The sequence below is a fragment of the Pinus tabuliformis genome, chromosome J (assembly GCF_031772625.1).
Source record: "Pinus tabuliformis cultivar Carrire ecotype Pingquan chromosome J, CPIR1, whole genome shotgun sequence".
Taxonomy (NCBI): domain Eukaryota; kingdom Viridiplantae; phylum Streptophyta; class Pinopsida; order Pinales; family Pinaceae; genus Pinus; species Pinus tabuliformis.
In genome coordinates, this window is record NC_142295.1 from 269,023,295 (window position 1) to 269,045,496 (window position 22,202).

General features: G+C 31.8%; 1 protein-coding gene across 1 annotated transcript in view; it reads right to left on the reverse strand.

Moving 5' to 3' along the window:
- Nucleotides 1-2,441: 2,441 nt before the first annotated feature.
- LOC149226805 (truncated transcription factor CAULIFLOWER A-like) overlaps nt 2,442-22,202 on the reverse strand; it is a 92,268-nt gene continuing 72,507 nt past the window's right edge. The window contains exons 4-9 of the mRNA XM_089375367.1: nt 4,642-4,706; nt 4,415-4,514; nt 4,248-4,298; nt 3,178-3,219; nt 2,920-3,086; nt 2,442-2,819 (exon numbers count right to left, since the gene is read on the reverse strand). Of these exons, the coding sequence (XP_089231493.1) occupies nt 2,738-2,819; nt 2,920-3,086; nt 3,178-3,219; nt 4,248-4,298; nt 4,415-4,514; nt 4,642-4,706 (507 nt within the window). The 3' untranslated portion in view covers nt 2,442-2,737. The remainder of the gene's footprint in view (nt 2,820-2,919; nt 3,087-3,177; nt 3,220-4,247; nt 4,299-4,414; nt 4,515-4,641; nt 4,707-22,202) is intronic.

Consider the following 22,202-nt stretch of genomic DNA (forward strand, 5'->3'; position numbering starts at 1 on the left):
GAATGTCTCACTTTCATAGTGAGATGTGTATATTTTTTTTGGTGAGATTATCTTTTATATATTTATTTCTCTATAAATTGATTCATGTATATCTGCATGTGATTATCTGTTTTATAAATAAAACAGGTGGATAGTTGGAAAAAGCAGGCCATCCTTAAGTCGATTGCAGATTCCCCGAATATTCGGGAATCCAACGGACATGGGCATGGTCAATTTTTTGACCGTGCCCATGTCCATCAGATTCCCGAATATTCGGGGAATCTGCAATCAACTTAAGCTCACCAGAAAAAGCATGATGAAAAATTGTTCACTAAACGAAGGTCTTCTTCCCACTATTTCCACAGAAAAGTTCTATGACTTGAGTGAGGCCTTATTACGGTATGTTTGGTTTAATTAGAAATACCAAAACACCAACCCTCAACACCTAAAATGTTGATTGACTACAATAAGTCTGTTACTTAACATTTAACATTTATGTTAGTATAGGTACATAAGTAAATCAGGTCTTTTAATAAAAGGGTGCTTCAGTAGCTCTCCCAAATATCTGAAACTTGATCATCCAATATTCGAACTCCTGATCACCTGGTATCTCAACAATTCAAGATTCCATATCAAAGCAAACTCAATCATTAGTTAAAGTTGCGTATTTCTATCTACGAGGACGTGACAAACTCATGTCATGCATTTCATAAAATGTTTTTCTAATATGGTTAAGTTTTAAAATCCCGATACGCTGATACCCAATAGCCAATGATATCAGTTATAAAAAGAAGTGTAATGTCACTTGCCATTTTGTCTATATGAAGACAAAAATGTTCCAAGAAAAATTGTGGGTTGCATCGAATTCCCAATATTCTGATGGGCTAACATTCTAATATGTCACGGTGAATGCATGCCAAAAAACATTCTGATGGAAAGGTTTTTTACGCACCGTGAATGCATGCCAAAAAAGTGGCTTTGAGAAAAGATCTCGGTTACATCATAAACACAAAATTTAGAATTCGACAGTCTATGTAAGAATGCAACAATGATATAGAGTGATTGATCCTGAATATCATAGATAAACCAATATAGAGTGATTGGTCTTGAATATCGTAGATAAACCAATAATGTGCATTCTAGGGTTGATGGGAATTTTTTAATGATTAATAGGAATGAAAGCATGAACTGGAAAAATTTGGTTATATAAATCTTTTACATTACCAAATTATGAGGAAACTATTGAAATATAAAATATGTAACCACAATTTCAACTATAACTAACACTTTGAGCAGAGTAAAAGATGAAAATAACTCTTACTTAAAATTTTCTGTGGAGGGTTCTTAATTCTCACCATGAACATATTTTAAATAATAGTGTAAACAAAACATCAGTAATATTTCAAAAACGAAAATGCTCCCAAAATATAAAGAAATCAATATATATTAACAAAATTTTGTTTTTTCTTAGAAACATAAATGAGAAAACTAGCTTCAATTGATTATTTAGTTTTATTTAATCTATATTTATGGTGCCTCATTTCTTTGGCCAACACTTACCCAAAAATTTAAAAAACATAAATAAAAATAGAAAAATAGAAAGTAATAGATTTGAGCTTCTATTTCTCATTTATTTTTCTTTTATCTAATATTTTTATTTTCTAATTTATTTATTTATTTTCCTCTGTTTTATTTAATTTACTTGACTTTTAATATTTTATTTAATTTTATTTTTATTTACTATACTTCAATACCAAGTATAATAACCATAAAATAATAAATGAGCTTTCATTTTTTATCTCATATTTTTATCTTCTACTTTATTTATTTTTCTAGTCTTTTATTTCGTTTAATTTTCATATACATGGATGGATTAAAAATATATTTACTATATTGATATGTAAAGTATATGATGATACTTTTTATATTTTTATATAAAAATTATAAAAAAGGATATGTTGTAAAAACTTTTAATAATATAAATTTTATTTAAAAAATAACAAATATAAAAATTTATAGTAATTTTATTATAAAATAATTATTATTAAATATTATTTTCAAAACCAAATTAAAATAACTTGATAGTAATTCATAAAGAAATAAATTCTTGTTCTAACAAAAAATCTCTAAATTTTGAGATCATTTTCTTACATTTATAAATAATAAATTCTTAATGAAATAAAAACAATTTCAAATAGTTAACCTGCCTAAATATTATTATGAAAACATGACTATTATTAATTTTATTATAATAATTTTATTTTATCTAAATTAAAAAAATATAATATTAAAGTAACTTAATTTATTTTTATATTTTTGCAAGTTTAATAAAACAAAATTAATTTTATATGAGCATTATTATTAATTTTAATATTTAATTAATATATCATTTAAAATTTAACATATATATATATAATTTCAAAATACAATTATGAATTCAACGCATATTTCAAGCGAATGTTCTTGAAACTGAAATATGCACAAGTATATTTAAATACCGTACATGTCACGTAATCATAACGTCGACTACAAAACTGATGCATTTCTGTTCTGCGCTTAATTGTGCATATGACGACTTTGTAAGTTTGTAAACATCGTTCAAATAGCTGCCGATAAGAACCGACTCTTTCATAGTTTACCAGAGCCATACGATCTTGTACTCTCTTATAGATTTAGCGATTGACCCAAAAAAAAAATCTTCCCGTTATCTTGCCCTAGCAACGTATACACCTGATACTTTTAGCAACCCAGCTACTGTTTAAACCCTCTCCTCTTCTATGGGGCGACAAAAGGGCTGAGACGGACAATGGCGACCTTTCCAGGAGTTGGGAACAAATGGCCTGTAATAACAATAAATTAAAACAGTTTTCAAACGTTCACAAATCAATCAAATCAAAATGGGTATAAATATTCAACAATGATATGAACATATTATTATACCCCAAATGTAGAGATGTATCATAATCTTCATCGCACCCTGCATCTTCCTCCTCGTCATTCCCTGCGGAGAAATCACCATGACTATGACTGTAATAGTGCTGTGCCATCGTTTCAAGCCGGCTCTCTGGCTCAGAAGCACTTTCTTCACGTCCAAGCAGTGCATTTAGCTGTAACAAGAACAAACTTATATCATCCACAAATACAGCATAAGCACTTGCGAATTTCAAAAAACTTTAAGCTTTTTCGGGAATGGCCTGCCTGTTGTCTGAGCTTGTTATTTACTTCCACCACCTCCAGGCCCTGCCCACAGCCAATCACTACGTCAGTTTTTCATCAGAAAAATTATCTAAGGATTACATTACCTTTTCCATTATGTTCATATTCACAATTTCGAATAACATGTAATTATGTTCTTTTCCTGCAAATCCATGCAAAGAGTTACTATGTAAAACTAAACAGAACAATGAAACAACACAATGATGTCAGAACTGCCTCAAAGAGAGACTTCTATTATTTCAGGCTTACACAGATACCGAATACATAATACTGTATCATGAGATTTATAAACTAGATGAGCATGATAAGCATAACAACATGAAAAGATAATTGCTTCTATTTAACTCCAACTCAATCACCAAATACATCATAGTTTCTCATTATATATAGTAATGATACAGTGTCTCATTATATATATATATATATATATATAGCAATGATAGAGTCCCATCATATATAGTAATGGTATTCATAAAGTAATGATAGAGTCTTATTATTATTATACAGTAATTGCATTCACAAATTAGATAAATACAACAACTTTGAAAAATAATGACTTTTACTTAATTCCAACTCATTCTTGGAAAACCACGAATTCTAAAATACTACATTAACTCCAATTCACTCTTAGATTGCAAAACTACACATTCTAAAACACTACATTAAAATTCTAACCATCTAGAATCTTTATTTCTCTAAAACACGACATTAGCTCCAACTCACTCTTACATTGCAAAACCACACATTTTAAAACACTACATTAAAACTCTAACAATCTAGAATCTTTATTTCTTTATTATCTCTAATAAACTCTCTCTCCTCTCAATAACAAAACTCTCTCCCCTCTCACTAATAAAATAAATTACATGGAAAAGTAAGTGAACTTCACAAGCTATCAACTCTCTCCCCCTTAATAAAATAGATTACATGGGAAGGTAACTGAACTCCACAAGCTATTAGGTGATTTGTAGTAGGAAAATGTCAAGACAAATATTATATTGAATTGTATATCCTAAACAAAATGCATATTGCAGAGAGAGTGGAGCACGTACTGCACCAAGTATTGCTTGAACCTCGGCCATTTGTTCGTTAAGTAGTTCATACTGCATTCAAAACCAGCGATCCAGAGATCATGAAGAATAATATTATCGTTAAAATCTGTTAGAGATTTTGGAAAGTATAAACCTGACGATCTGTCTTTCAGTTTCAATTTTGTTACCTGCCTCGTTCGAACCCGTTTTAGTCCAAGCTCTATGTGCTCTTGAAGCTCTAATAATTCTCTCATGGTAATACCCCCTAGGTCTTTCCCACTCATTCGCCTGGAAAGATTAATGAACAAGGAAATTAACTGGTACAGCGTATCATGTCTTATTCCAGAATACTAAATCTATTCGAAGGAATCCATGGATAACTGTATTTGAAGAAAGTTATAAACTTATATGTTACCTATACTCCTGCTCGAGCAATTCCTGACATTGTTGGAGCCTGGTAACCTCTGTTGTACCACCCATCTGGAAACATGCAAATGACAGGTTGGTAATTCAATCAAACCCAAGAATCATCAGACTTTGAATTCTATCCCAATGAAACATTTTTTCCTTTTTCAACATGAGCTATCATTATTACAATATATATAACTATTCATAAAAAGTATAAACTGTATCACAAAATTTTAACTCATTCTATTTGGAAAACTTTTTTTTTATGATACCACTGAAACTAAAATCCTTTTACAACAGAACATTTTTTATAAAAAACAGCTATTTTGACACAATGAAATATGTTTTCCTTCGATGGATGATAGAAATAATTCAAATGCGAGAGACAAGATCCTATGGTTTTCGTTTCGGAATGAAAGTTTGCTCCCAGACACGGAACATAGGAAATAATTGACATTCAAACAGGTATTCATAAAAATAGGACCGTAATGATCAGAGACTTTTCAATGGTTCCATCCAATTTTCCTATTAATTTTATCAATAACCCAATAATGGTGATTTCCTTTGGTGATTTTGAAGAAACTAGATGATAATTATGATCTTTAATTATTTTTTATTAAAAAAATAATTGTCTTGAAGGGTTAAGGTGAGGTTGATATTTTTCATGCAAATCTCTTTCTGTCATAAGGCGAAGTTATTATTTTTTGTTAAAATTATTTTTATAATATTCTTTTCTTTAATTTAAATAGCTCATTAAAGATTAAGTCAATTATTAATTAGATAAAATATAATTAATAATTAATATTTATTAAAATTAAATTTTGATGATTATAACGATGAAAGTAATGATAGTGATGTTTTAATGAAATCAAAATTACTTCACACATTTTTAAAATATAAAAAAAATCGATATATATATATATATATATATATATATATATATATATATATATATATATATATATATATATATATATATATATATATATATAATGATTATTTAAAAAATATTTTTCATTTTCAAACCTAATATAACTATAAAGATAATTATTTTTTTATTGTGGAATGTCACAATAATAAAACTGATATTTTAGAATGGCTTTTGACATAGGGATAAGTTATGGAAGATATTAGATGATATAATGAGTCCTCTCTAGTTAAGAGTGAGTGTCTAGAAGTTGTAGGATGTGATGGCCCTAGGCTCACTAGTCGAGTCATTACTCTACTCATTTATGTTGATGATATTGTTCTTCTAGATAGCAACCATGAGGATCTTGACAAGTAGCTTAGAATTATCCATGATACTACTCCAAGATGGAGTATGACTATTAATACTAACAAGACTAAAATCATGATAATTAAATCCAAAAATATCAACTATGATAATTTTGTTTATGATAATAACTAATTGGAGAAAGTTTCCTCATAAAAATATGTGGGAATTGGCATTCATCATCATTGCTACTTGCTACTTGAATTATAGCATTGAGAAAACTAGAATTGGAGGTTGGGAAGTTCATTGTGGGCTTGAGAAAAATTGTAAGTCGACTAGTTATGGAGTAAAAAAAGATTGTCATTGAGACTCTGGTCACCCATGTTACTATATATAGATGTGAGGTTTGGGATTGTAGTATATCTAGAGAATCATGGAGGAAGATTGAGTTTATCCAAAAGCAATTTATAACCTACAACCTCAAGATTAAAGGGAATACCCGCTATCTTATCTCCTAATTGACGCAACTCTTTCCCTTATTGAAAGCATGCATATGACTAGGTATCTCATGTATAAAAAGAAGTTATACAACATGGAAGCCAAGAGGTTCCCCAAAAATTGCTTTTAAATCTAGCCAAATCCCCCACCTCTGACTCAAGTCAGGCTGGCATAAGGATGCCCAATGTTGGCTAGACCATTCAGAGTAAAAGAGGAGATCACCTTGGAGAATAAGGACAATATTAAAGACCTCATTACTTGCAAATTTAAGGGAAAGTTGTGGGAAGATAAGGAGTTAGAAGGGAAAAGGAAGCTAAGGTATTATAAGGAGATGATCAACCTCAATCTTGATAACCAAAATTATCTTTTACCTTTACTATTACTAAGAAGAGAATGAATATTGCCAAGGTAAGAACTAATTTTCATGTGCTTTAAAGTGAAACCGTGCACTCGTCAATTCCCAAGACACCTTGGGAAGAAAGAGTTTGTCATCTTTTCCATACTAAGAAGGTTGAAGATGAAAATGGTTCTCTTGGATTACTAGCTCTTATTGAGATTCCTTCTAATTTTCCAAATAATTGTCACACTTGTTAAGTCAACAAAACTATTGTGATCTAAGAACACTTATATCCCTTCTTTCCAATTATAGAAATAAAATATTAAATAATCTAAACTAATCTCTTATTTTCTCAAGGTCTCATAAACCGTATTAATCTTAACAGATATTCAACAACATCATCATTGTCCATTCATATTTCAATATAAAACTCATAAAAATGTATTCTTATTTAATTATTTTTTTAACTTAAAAACAAAAATATATGTAATAATTCAAATTAATATTTACACCAACCTCTTCTAAATTATTAATAATTTTGATTAAAATTTAAAATAATCTTTAAAAATATACTAAAACAATCTTAAAAAATGTTGATCATTCATAATACTAATCTTATTATTATCCATTAAATATAAATAATAATGTTGATCATTCATAATACTAATCTTATTATTATCCATTAAATATAAATAATATTTCCAAAAGGCATCCCTATTTCCACACGTGGGTGACGTCTCATTGACGAGTACCAGAGTTGTTTATGGAGGTGGAGGAATTGGAGTGGTTTATGGAGGTGGAAGAATTGGAGTGAGTGGAAGAATTGTGACGTGAGTAAAAAAAAAATCCAAAAATTTTATAGAAACACTGTTTGAATCATGTTTTTGATGGTGGAAATAGATTAAGACACCAACAATAACTTTTAAGGGACTTAAAATTAATTATAAGATTGGTTAATTTTTGCTTAGATTTAAAAAATTCCTACTAATTTCTTTTAAAATATAGGTAACATTTCCGTAACTTCCCAGGCAAAAAAAACATAATCGTTATACTACGGCATCAGGATATATTGTTCAGCGAATATTCTTCGTTTAAATAGAAATCCACGGCTACGATTAATGTGATTTCACTCTCCCATTGTGCGTTACAAAAGGACGGTATGCGCGTTTCATTCTCCACCACCGTCGTTTGGGCGTTCTCACAGGGAGAGAACCACAGTAACAGCACCACTCCATTGGCAATCGAACCAACGAAAACGCTAATCTTTCAGGCCCCTCCGCGATTTGCCTCAGCTCTTTCCATGTCTGCGAGGAGTTTTCACTGGCCAAGCGAGCAACTACAGAAAGCAGTGGAAGATAGCGTTACAAACCTTCTTTTGAGAGAGGAAGCTCTGCGAACCAACCACTGCTTCGCAGGAAAAGTGTATTATGGAGGGGATGATATCTGCTTGATTGACATAAATGAGATATGCTTGATTGAATCGACTATAATGTTATAACGCTTGCTGGAACACTGTATCGACTACTTTATGGAATAATTGATGACCAAATTTCTGCAAAACCGATACGTCTCAGCTAGGGAGTTTGAAGAAGCACAAAAAGCCATTGTGGATTTCAGAATTGTCAATTCCGTAAGATAAGGCAAAAAACCATCCATTCCCAAAAGGCAAAAGAATTCCCACAGCCATACAAAAGGTTTAAAAATGAATGTTATATGTAACTAGAAAGAAGCTAATCGAGCTAAGGAGTTTGTAGGAGCACAAAAAGCCATTGTGGATTTCAGAATGGTCAATTCCATAAGACAAGGCAAAAAACCATCCATTCCCAAAAGGAAAAAAATTCGCACAGCCTTACAAAAGGTTTAAATATGAATGTTATATGTAACTAGAAAGAAGCTAATCGAGGAGGGTAACCCCGTTTCAAAAGTGAAAGCAAAAAAGTTTTCAAAAAAACACATTAAAATGAGAGAGAATGAGTAAAATCTTTATCAACGAATGCTATTAAAATTGTAGAGGAGGAAATTAATCTCAAAGAACATGGTTAAATTGTAAAGTAAAAAGGCTAAATTGTAAAGTAAAAGAAAGATTGTTACAAAAGCACATAAATAGTAATTATGGCATGATACCAACAATTATGCCAAAAGATTTTAAAAGATATGTTGAAAGGGAAGAACATGAAGCTTGAGCGGGCCGAATTTTTTTATTAAGAAATGCTATTAAGATTAAAAAAAAAATAACCTGAAATAATATGGTTAAATTTTAGAGTAAAAGAGAATTAATTAAAAATTACAAAAGTAATAACTAATACTATTATATGAATGACTAAAACATAAAAATAATTAGTAATTAAAACAAAAATTTGAAATAAAAAGCAGATATTACTAGTTAGCTATATAAATTAAACGGTTGGTAATGAATATATTCATTAATCATATCATATATACATGTGAAATTTAATTGTACCATAGAAAATTTTAGAATTCAATTATTTAAACACAAGGATGAAGGGGAAATGAAAAAAGAGTTAATCAATGTAGAATGAGTATCAACTAAATGAGATTGAAATTTGTTCATTGTTTTGATGTAAATAGTTGTCTTTCGTACATGAATATAAACTAGCACAACCACTTTAATGAAATAATTACCAAATTTGATAGAACTTTAAAAATTAAGGATAATTAAAAATAAAAATTTAAATGAGACATGTATATTTATAATTAAAATAATTATATAAATTAATAAAAAAAATAGCCACCTAATTATAACTACATAAATTAATTATAAATTTAAAAGCAACTCAAATTAATAAAAAATAAAAATAGTCATCTAAAATAATAAAAATGTTTAATAATTTAGAAATTAAAAATAACTACACCACCAAAAAAAATAGTTTTTAATATATATGGTTTAATATTAAGGTTTTTAGGGTTTTACTTATTAGAGTGTATAATATTATGTTTAGAATATAATAATAATAGTAATAAGTTATTAATCCATTAATATAATTACCCATATTAATAGTACATTATTATTAATGTTTTATTAATATCATTTTAAATTTAATAATATTATTTAAAATTTAATAAATTTATAATAATGTAATAATAACTATAGATTATTGTATTTATCTATAACTTTACACATTAATAATATATTAATTTAAATACTAACACATCATAATCATGATCAATTGGGTCAAAGATTGTAAACATTAAGATCATTGAACCATGCTAATTGATAGGCATTCTCTTTAACACGCTTACAATTAAGCATAGATACATATATCTAGAGTCATCATGATGACATAGACAAAGATATTAAATCTTTGTTGTCAACATTTGCAGTCGATGTATAAATAGTCAACCATGGTCAATGTTAATCAACTATATGTTTACCATGATACTGAATGGTAGTCAACATTGTTCACTCATAGTCATCCTTAGTCAAACATGGTCACCCATGGTTAACCATCGTCAATCATGGTCATTCTTAGCCAAACATGGTCATCCTTAGCCAAAAATGGTCATCCATGGTCAATCATGGTCAATCATGGTCAACCATGTTCGATCATCAAATTCTGACAAAGATTGTCCGAATATGAAAATCAACCATGGTTGATAATGCTCAATCATGGTCAACCATGGTCAACCATATTTTATAAAATTAATCATGGTCAACCATGATTAATGATGGTCAACAATTATCCAACATCACATAGTGACAAATATTGTCTAAATATGAAAATTAATCATTATCTCAGCCATGGTCCATTGTCACATTATGACAATGATTTTCATAATATGATATCATGGTTAATCATGGTCAATAATAGTCAACCTTGGTTAACCATGTTTTATAAAATCAAACATGGTCATCCATGGTCAATCATGGCCGAACTTCACATTTTGATAAGATTGTCTTCATATGAAAATCAAGCATGGTCTAACGTCGCCTTCTGATAAGGATTGTCTCAAAATGAAAATCGATAATGATCAACCATGTTTATTTTAGTGTTTATTATATTTATCTTAGGGTTTATACCTTAGGTTTCTAATATTATTCCCTTGGGTTTAATATTATTCCCTTGGGTTCATAATCCCTTGGGTTTATTATTACCTAAGGCTTATAATATCAATCACGCTTAACCATGGTTAATCATATCTAGCCATGGTCGAATGTCGCACTATGACAATGATTGTCTCAATATGAAAATCAACCATTGTCAACCATGGTCCAACATTGCACGATGACAAAGATTGTCTCAATATGAAAATAGATCATGGTAAAGGATGGTTAACCATGGTATAATGTTGCATTGTGATAAGGATTATATCAATATGGAAATCCTCCATGGTCAACCATGTTTATTTTAGGGTTTATAATATTTATCTTAGCATTGATGTACCTTGGGTTTATAACTTCTATCCATTGGGTTTATTATTCCCTTGAGTTTATAATATCAATCCCTTCAGTTTATTATCTAAGGGTTCATATTCCTAGGGACTAATATTATTCCCTTAGGTTTATAATCCCTTGGGTTTTTAGTATATAAAAATCAACCATGGTTAAGCATGGTCAACCATGTTTATTTTAGTGTTTATAATATTTATCTTAGGATTCATATATCTTGGGTTTATAATATTATTCCCTTGGGTTTAATATTATTCCCTTGTGTTGACAATCCATTGGGATTTTAGTATTAATCCATTGGGTTTATAATAACAATCCCTTGGGTTTATAATAGCAATCATAGCCAACCATGGACCAAGGTCAACCATGGTCGAATGTCGCATTGTGACAATTATTGTCTCAATATGAAAACCAACTATGGTCAACCATGGTCCAACGTTGCATGGTGACAAAGATAGTTTCGATATGAAAAATAATCATGGTAAAACATGGTCAACCACGGTCTAACATTGCATTGTGAGAAGGATTGTCTCAATATGGAAATCCACCATGGTCAATCATGGTCAACGAAGTTCATTTTAGGGTTTGTAATATTTATCTTAATGTTTATATACCTTAGTTTTATACTTTTTATCCCTTGGGTTTATTATTCCCTTGGGTTTATAATATCAATCCTTGGGTTTATTAATCTAAAGGTTCATATTCCTAGGGTTTAATATTATTCCCTTAGGTTTATAATCCCTTGGGTTTTAGTAATAATCCATAGGATTTTTTATTCCCTTGGGTTTATAATATGAATCATGGTCAACCACATTTTTTGAATTCAATCATGGTCAACCATGTTTTTTGAATTCAATCATGGTCAACCATTGTCAACCATATTTTATAAAACCAATTGTGTTCTACCAGGTTTAGTCATGGTGATTCATGCTCTTACATTGCATTGTCACAAAGATGGTCTCATATGAAAATCAATCGTTGTCTCAACCGTGGTCCAATGTCACATTATGATAAATATTGTTTCAATATGATAGTCATGATCAACCACGATCAACCATGGTCAATCATGGTCAACCATGGTAAACCATGTTCAACCATGTTTTATAAAACCAAACATGGGCATCCATGGTTAATCATGGTCGAATGTTGCATTGTGACAAAGATTGTATTAATACGACAATCAACCACAATTAAGCATGGTCCAATGCTGCATTATGACAAAGATTGTCTCAATACGAAAATCAACCATGGTCAACCATGTTTATTTTAGTGTTTATTTTTGGGTTTATCATATTAGTCCCTTGGTTTAATATTATTCCCTTGAGTTCATAATCCCTTGGGGTTTTAGTATTAATCCCTTGAGTTTATTATTCCCTTGGGTTTATAATATCAATCCCTTATGTTTATAATATCAACCATGGGTCAATGTCGCATTGTGACAATGATTGTATCAACATTAAAATCAACCATGGTACAACGTCACATTGTGACAAATATTGTCTCGATAGGAAAATCAATCATGGTCAACCATGGTCAATCATGGTCCAATGTTACACTGTGACAAGGATTGCCTCAATATGGAAATAAACCATGGTAAACAATGTTTATTTTAGGGTTTGTAATATTTATCTTAGGGTTTATACACCTTGGGTCTATAATTTTTATCCCTTGGGTTTATTCTTCCCTTGGTTTACAATACCAATCCCTTGGGTTTACTAATCTGTGGCTTAATATTCCTAGGGTTTATTATTATTCCCTTAGGTTTATAATGCCTTAGGCTTTTAGTAATAATCCCTCCATGGTCATTCATAGCCAACCATGGTTTAATTTCACATTGTTACAATGATTGTCTCAATGTGAAAATCAACTATGGTCAACAATGGCCCAATGTTGCATGGTGACAAAAATTGTCTCGCTATGAAAATCAATCATGGTAAAGCATGGTCAACCATGGTCTAACATTGCATTGCGATAAGGATTATCTCCATATGGAAATCCACCATGGTCAACCATGCTTGACCATGTTTATTTCAGGGTTTATAATATTTATATTATCGTTTATATACCTTAGGTTTATAGATTTTATCCCTTGAATTTAAAATATCAATCCATGGGTTTATTAATCTAGGGTTTAATATTATTCCCTTAGGTGTATAATCCCTTGGGTATTTAGTATTAATCCCTAGGGTTTATTATTCCCTTGGGTTTATAATATCAATCATGGTCAACCATGGTGAACCATGTTTTTTTGAATTCAATCCTGTTTAACAATTGTCAACCATATTTTATAAAATAAATTGTGGTCAACCATGTTTAAGCATGGTCATCCATGCTCCTACATCGCATTGTCACAAAGATTGTCTCAATATGAAAATAAATCATTGTCTCAACCATGGTCCATCGTCGCATTATGACATAGATTATTTCAATATGATAATCATAGTCAACCATGATCAACCATGGCCAATCATGGTCAACCTTGGTAAACCATTTTTAACCATGTTTTATAATTTCAAACATGGTCATCCATGGTCAATCATGTCCAACCATGGTCAAACATCACATTTTGATAAAGATTGTATTGATATGAAAATCAACGATGGTTAAACATGGTCAACCATGGTCCAACGTCGCATTGTGACAAAGATTGTCTCAATATGAAAAACAACCATGGTCAACGATGTTTATTTTAATGTTTATTTTTGGGTTTATAATATTAGTCCCTTGTTTTAATATTATAACCTTGGGTTCATAATCCCTTGGGTTTTAGTATTAATCCCTTGGGTTTATAGTATCAATCCCTTGGGTTTATTATTCCATTGGGTTTATAATATCAACTATAATTAGCCATGGTCGAATGTCACATTGTGAAAATGATTGTATAAATATGAAAATCAACAATGGTAAACCATGCTCCAATGTCACTTTGTGACAAAGATCATCTCGATATGAAAATCAATCATGGTTAAGCATGGTCAACCATGGTCGAACGTCGGATTGTGACAAAGATTGTCTCAATATTAAAATAAATCATGGTCAAGCATAGTCCAATGTTGCATTGTGACAAGGATTGTCTAAGTATGGAAATAAACCATGGTCAACCATATTTATTTTAGGGTTTATAATAGTTATCTAGGGGTTTATATACCTTGGAACTATAATTTCTATCCCTTGGGTTTATGATTCTCTTGTTTATAATATCAGTCCCATGGGTTTATTATTCCCTTGGTTTATGATATCAACCATCATCAACCATGGTCAAATGCTGCATTGTGACAATGATTGTATCAATATGAAAATCAACCATGGTCAACCATGGTTGAATGTCAAATTGTGACAAAGATTGTCTCGATATGAAAATAAATCATGGTCAACCATGGTCTATCATTGCATTGTGACAAGGATTGTCTCAGTATGGAAATAAACCATGGTCAGACATGTTTATTTTAGGGTTTATAATATTCATATTAGGGTTTATATACCTTGGGTCTATAATTTTTATCCATTCGTTTTATTATTCCTTTGGTTAGCCATGCTCCTACATCACATTTTGACAAATATTGTTTCAATATGAAAATCAATCATTGTCTCAATCATGGTCCAATGTTGCATTATGACAAAGATTGTTGCAATATGATAATCATGGTCAACCATGATCAACCATGGTCAATCATTGTCAATATTGGTAAACCATGTCCAACCTTGTTTTATAAAACCAAACATGGTCATCCATGGTCCAACATGGTCAACCATGGTCAAACGTCACATTGTGGCAAAGATTGTCTTGATATGAAAATAAACCACGGTTAAGCATGGTCAACCATGGTCTAATGTTGCAATGCGACAGATTATATCAATATAAAAATCAACCATGGTCAACCATGTTTATTTTTGGGTTTATAATATTAGTCCCTTGGTTTAATATTATTCCCTTGGTTTCATAATCCCTTGGGGTTTTAGTGTTAATCCCTTGGGTTTATAATATCAATCTGTTGTCGCTACAACAAACTCCCTCCAAAATTTTTCCTATACTTGAATTTTAGAGCCTACTATGGATCTTACGATCAGTCGTTTCATGGACACTTTGATCAATCAAAGTTAGTTGCTCACACATGCTCAGTTTGCAACAAGTTTATGAATGCATTATTCTACGAAATATTAAATAAGCATAGCACAGTTTGTCAAGACAACATTTATGAAATTTTCAACCCATGTCGACAGTCAGTGCACACTGTCATTGACATCCCCTCACTTTTGGTTGTGTTTGTAATTATATTTTGGTGATTTTTTCAAATTGTCGCTTTTGTGTGCCTTCATTTTCGTGAGTGTCATTTTCATTCTTTAAACTATCTCTCTTGCTTTATTTAATTTTAGTTAGTGTCATTTTCATGTTATCTTTGTTGTGGCATGTGTCGCTTCCACTATCGTTCGCATATCACAAGTTTCCCTCTCCCTTTTCTCTTTAAACATTTTAGTTATCACACAAACTGTATAAGATCATTTTGGTGGTTTTAAGGTTTTATCTTCGTGAAAATGAGTTGATCATACCATGAAAACATTTTTCGCACTCATTGCCAAAGGTTTAAGCACTATCACACAAGTGTCGTCATGGTCATCACAAGGTGCATTTCTAGTGTCGCACTTGTCGTAAAGTTGTCACATTGATGGAAATACATTGTTAATTTGTTTTGGATGATCTATGTTTTTATGTCTTCAAGAACTCTAAGTGTGTGATCAATTCCAATTCTTATCAATGTTCACATCAATTTCACTGATCCCATACTTAGCCAAATTTCGAAAAACTCCCAGCAACTTAGCCTCATCCAACCTTCCTAAACTATGCATTGTGCAATCCTAGCCCTCAAGATACAACCTTGCCTCTTAACACTATGTAATGCACATTTCCCATCTTCTAGGATTGCACATTGCATAGTCTTAGTGCTCATGCTTGAGCCTTGTCCTCCAAAATTGCGCAATTCATCCCTCCAACCTGGACCCAACTGTGTACTGCGCAATCTTTGATCTCAAGTCAAAACCCTGAGCTCTTGAACTATGTAAATATGTAATCACCAAGTTCGCTTTGCCTCCCATAACTGTGTAGTTGACATAAATAGTACAAAACCTTGTACCTTTACTCATGGAGCCTCAAAATTGCACAATCTTCCTGCACAATACATCCTGAACTATGCATTCCACGGTCTCAAGGCTCAAGCCTTAGCCCTGAGCTCTTGAATTGTGTAATTTCACAATGAATTTGGCTCCTCAATCTTCCAAAACTATGCAATGGAAAAAATCAGTGATCAAACCCTTAACCTAGCTCCCTGAGCTCCCCCACTATGCAATATTTTTCGTCAGCCCAAGCCTAAACTACGCATTGTGCAGTCTTAAGGCTCAAGCCTGACCATTGACTACCTGAGCTACATAATTGTGCAGTCACTAAGCCTCTCCCTCATCTTGCGACCTAGTTCTGGCTCAATAAGTGGATCATCATGCAACATCTTAGACAAGGGGTTTATCGGATTGATGTTATCTTGTCATGAATAGATTGCCTATGCAAGAACTCTATCATGCTATGGCAAAATGATGAAGAAGGAGATGGAGAAGGAGGACATTGTAGAAGACACATATGGAGATAAAGAGATAATATGATCATCATACAAGAAGTAAAAGGAACATTGGATTACAATAGAAGCCCAATGATCAAGACCGCATGAAGCTTCCAACTGATCACAACCCTTTGGAAGGTAGATATGAAGAACAAATCATATCTCTCATGAAGATGAAGCATTGGATACATCTCTTTCTGAACACAGAAAGAAAGAAGCAGCAAGAAAGAGAGTTTGGCATTGCCAAATCATCAATGTCATGTCTTGTTCGGTCACGAGTCATCATATTCCACATCCTTATTGTGGGCTATGTAATTATCTATTAAAAATGTATTGTAAAATGGAATTCCAAAGAACATTCAAAATATGAAGAGTCATGTAAAGTCGAAGATTCATAGCAGTTCAAACAGTCATGGGGGTAGTCAAAGAGTCACAAGGAAGGTGAAGCATCACCTCTTGGTTGTATATACACTATCATTATATGAGCAAAAAAAATTTCCCCTTGGCTCCTCCCACAACGCATTCGAGAGACAAGCTAGTTCTTTTGAGGAGAAAGGAGTGGCTCCAATGCAAAACTATTGGAGTTGGTTCTGTTCATTGTATACATGTGCCTTGGAACTTTTACTTAATATCAGAAGCCTCATGGCCATCACATTCTTCATGCATGGATTATGAATATTTGTGAGACTAATTTGTGGATGTTTCTAATTCATGTTTTCTTTCATCTGTAATAAAGTAGTTGAACTATTTCGATTATTTTAGTACTTATCATATTGATAATGCACTGTAAAGGTTGAAATTGTCACATCCTTATGGACTATTCCACTAGATATCAAACAGAGATTTCACATTGATTGATTGTAATGAAGATCACATATTTTTGGACTATTTTGTTGGATGTTATATAGATCCTTCTTGGTTTCATGTGTCTCTACTAGGGTGGTACTATTACCTCTCTCTTAGAGGCTCACCATCTTTTCTCCCTCCATAGTAGAAGAACCTTCACTCACTTACAACCAAATACTCACCAGGAAAACTCACTTGCTTTTCGAAGGTGCATACATGTTCCTCTCTCTTGATAACAGTTAGAGCCATGGAAAATCTATAAGAATACATGGAAACCGGGTTGACACTCCAGATGGCGCTCCTATTCTAAACGATTTTAGGTCTAATTGGGACTTCACATCAGGGAAACCCCCTTGGTTGACAGATTTCCAACACCGTCAAGAAAATCCCTTGGGTTTATTATTCCCTTGGTTTTATAATATCAACAATTGTCAACCATGGTCAAATGTCGCATTGTGACAATGATTGCATGATTATGAAAATCAACCATGGTCAACCATGGTTGAACATTGCATTGTGAAAAAGATTATTTCAATATGAAAATCAATCATGGTCAACCATGGCCCAACATTGCATTGTGAAAAGGATTGTCTCAGTATGGAAATAAGTCATGGTCAACCATAGTCAACCATGTTTATTTTAGGGCTTATAATATTTATCTTAGGGTTTATATACCTTGGGTCTCTAATTTGTATCCCTTGGGTTTATTATTCTCTTGGTTTATAATATCAATCCCTTAGGTTTATTAATCTAATGGTTCATATTCCTAGGGCTTAATATTATTCCCTTAGGTTTATAATGCCTTGGGTTGTTAGTATTAACAACTAGGGTTTATTAATCCTTTGGGTTTATAATATCGATCCCTAGTGTTTATTATTCCTTTGGGTTTATAATTTTTATCCCTTGGGTTTATAATATCAATTCTTGGATTTATTAATCTAAGGGTTCATATTCCTAGGGTTTAATATTATTCCCTTAGGTTTATAATTCCTTGGGTTTTTAGTATTAATCCCTAGGGTTTATTATTCCCTTGCGTTTATAATATTGATCATGGTCAACCATGGTCAACCATGATCAACCATGTTTTTGACTTAAATCATGGTCAACCATTTTCAACCATATTTTATAAAATCAATCCTAGTCAACCATGTTTAATCATGGTTAGCCATGCTCCTACGTTGCACTGTGATAAATATTTTCTCAATATGAAAATCAATCATTATTTGAACTGTGGTCCAACATCACATTATGACAAATATTGTTTCAATATGATAATGATGGTGAACCGTGATCAACCATGGTCAATCATGGTTAACCTTGGTAAACCATGTTCAACCATGTTTTATAAAACCAAACATGGTCATCCATGGTCAATCAAGATCAACCATGGTCGAATGTCGCATTGTGACAAAGATTATCTTGATATGAAAATTAGCCATGGTTGAGCATGGTCAACCATGGTCCAACATCACATTGTTACCAAAATTGTCTCAATATGAAAATTAACCATGGTCAACCATGCTTATTTTAGTTTTTATTTTTGGGTTTATAATATTAGTCACCTGGTTTAATATTATTCCCTTGGGTTCATAATCCCTTGGTATTTTAGTATTAATCCCTTGGGCTTATAATATCAATCCCTCGGGTTTATTATATGAACCATGGTCAACCGTGGTCGAATGCTGTGCATTTTGACAATGACTGTACCAATATGAAAACCAACCATGGCCCAACATCGCATTGTGACAAATATTGTCTCAATATGAAAATCAATCATGATAGAGAATGGTCAAACATGGTCCAACATTGCATTGTGACAAGGATTATCTCAATATGGAAATAAACTATAGTATTATATAAACCATCTTCACCCATGGTTGAATGTCACATTGTGACAATGATTGTACCAATATTAAAATCAACCATGGCCCAACATCGCATTGTGACAAATATTCTCTCAATATGAAAATCAATCATGATAGAGCATGGTCAACCATGGTCCAACATTGCATTGTGACAAGGATTATCTCAATATGGAAATAAACTGTGGTCAACCATGTTTCTTTCAGGGTTTATGATATTTATCTTAGGGTTTATATACCTTAGGTCTATAATTTGTATCCCTTGGGTTTATTATTCCTTTGGTTTATAATATCAATCCCTTTGGTTTATTAATCTAGGGGTTCCTATTCCTAGGGTTTAATATTATTCCTTAGGTTTATAATCCCTTGGTTTTTCGTATTAATCCCTAGATTTTATTAATCCCTTGGGTTTATAATATTGATCCCTAGGATTTATTATTCCTTTGGTTTATAATATCGATCATGGTTAATCATGGTAAACCATGGTTAATCATGGGCATCCATGCTCCTACGTCGCATTCTGACAAAGATTGTCTCAATATGAAAATAAATCATTGTTTCAACAATGGTCCAATGTCGCATTATGATAACCATTATTTCAATATGATAATCATGGTCAATCATGGTCAATCTAAGGGTTCATATTCCTAGGGTTTAATATTATTTCCTTAGGTTTATAATCCCTTGAGCTTTTAGTATTAATCCTTGGGGCTTATTATTCCATTAGGTTTATAATATCAATCATGGTCAGCCATGGTCAACCATGTTTTTAAAATTCATTGATGGTCAACCATTGCCAACCATATTTTATAAAATCAATTGTGGTCAAACATGTTTAATCATGGTCAACTATGCTCCTACGTCGCATTGTGACAAAGATTGTCTCAATATAAAATTCAATCATTGCCTCAACTGTGGTCTGACATCGCATTATGGTAAAGATTGTTTAAATATGATAATCATAGTCAACCATGATCAACCTTGGTTAATCATGGTCAACGTTGGTAAACCATGTTCAACTATAATAATAATAATAATAATAATAATAGTAATAATAATAATAATAATAGCAATTATTAATATTATTATTATTATAATTAATAATAATTAATAATTCATAAAATTAATAAAAAATTAATAATAATAATTAATGATGATGATGATAATTATTAACATCCACTCACACCAATGTGGTCTATCAAACCTCAAGAAAAGAGAGTCTAATTATCATTCTTCAATATCTTATTTTTGTGATCAAGGAGCAAGGAAACAAGCATTCCAAGATCTCTATAGTTGGGTTGGATTCATAATTCAAGAATATTGGAAGTGTGCCTGATGATAGGGAATTGAGAGCAGATATGGGCACGAGTTGGGTTTATAATATCGATCCCTAGGATTTATTATTCCTTTGGGTTATAATATCGATCATGGTTAATCATGGTAATAAATGCTCCTACGTCTCATTTTGACAAAGATTGTCTCAATATGAAAATAAATTATTGTTTCAACCATGGTCCAACGTCGCATTATGACAACCATTATTTCAATATGATAATCATGGTCAATCTAAGGGTTCATATTCCTAGGGTTTAATATTATTCCCTTAGGTTTATAATCCCTTGAGATTTTAGTATTAATCCTTGGGGTTTATTATTCCCTTAGGTTTATAATATCGATCATGGTCAACCATGTTTTTAAAATTCATTGATGGTCAACCATCGCCAACCATATTTTATAAAATCAATTTTGGTCAAACATGTTTAATCATGGTCAACCTTGGTAAACCATGTTCAACTATAATAATAATAATAATAATAATAATAATAATAATTAATAATAATTAATTATTGATTACTAACAAATAATTCATAAAAAATAAAAAATAATAAAAAATTATTAATGATGATGATGATGATGATGATAATTATTAACATCCACTCACACTAATGTGGTCTATCAAACCTCAAGAAAAGAGAGTCTAATTATCATTCTTCAATATCTTATTTTTGTGATCAAGGAGCAAGGAAACAAGCATTCCAAGATCTCTATAGTTGGGTTGGATTAATAAGTCAATAATATTGGAAGCGTGCCTGATGATAGGTAATTGAGAGCGGATATGGGCATGAGTTGGGTAGTCTAAAAGGAAGTGTTTTTCATCTTCCACCTTTGTAATATGACAAATCTAATAGATTCTATCGTCCCAAGGAGTCTTGGGAGTAGACCACTACCCGGTCTCACTTCGAAGCTCATGACAGTTAGTTCTAATCATAGCGATGTTCATTTTCTTCTTAGTGCTAGTCAACATCGAGAGATAATTTTGGTTATCAAGGATATGGTTGATCACATCCTTATAGTACCTTAGCTTCCTTTTACCTTCCAACTCCTTAGCATCACACATCTTGTCCTTAAAATTGGAGGTAATATTATCTTTGATACTATCCTTGCTTCCCATGATGATCTCCTCCTTAATCCACCAAAGGTTGAGCCAACACTGAGCATCCTTATGCCACCCACGCTTGAGGGACAAGTGGGGATTTTGACTAAAGTTAGAAGCAATTTTTGGGAGCCTCTTGGATTCTATATTGTGAAGCTTCTTCTTATACATCTGATATCTAAACATAGCCACACCTTCAATGGGGAACATGCCAGCTTCAATCAAGACGATAGGATAGGGAGTATTTCCCTTGATCTTGAGGTTATATGTTATGAATTTCTTTTGGATCATCTCAATATTTCTCCATGACTCCCTAGATATACTACAACCCCAAACTTCACATCCATATAAGATAACAGGGGGT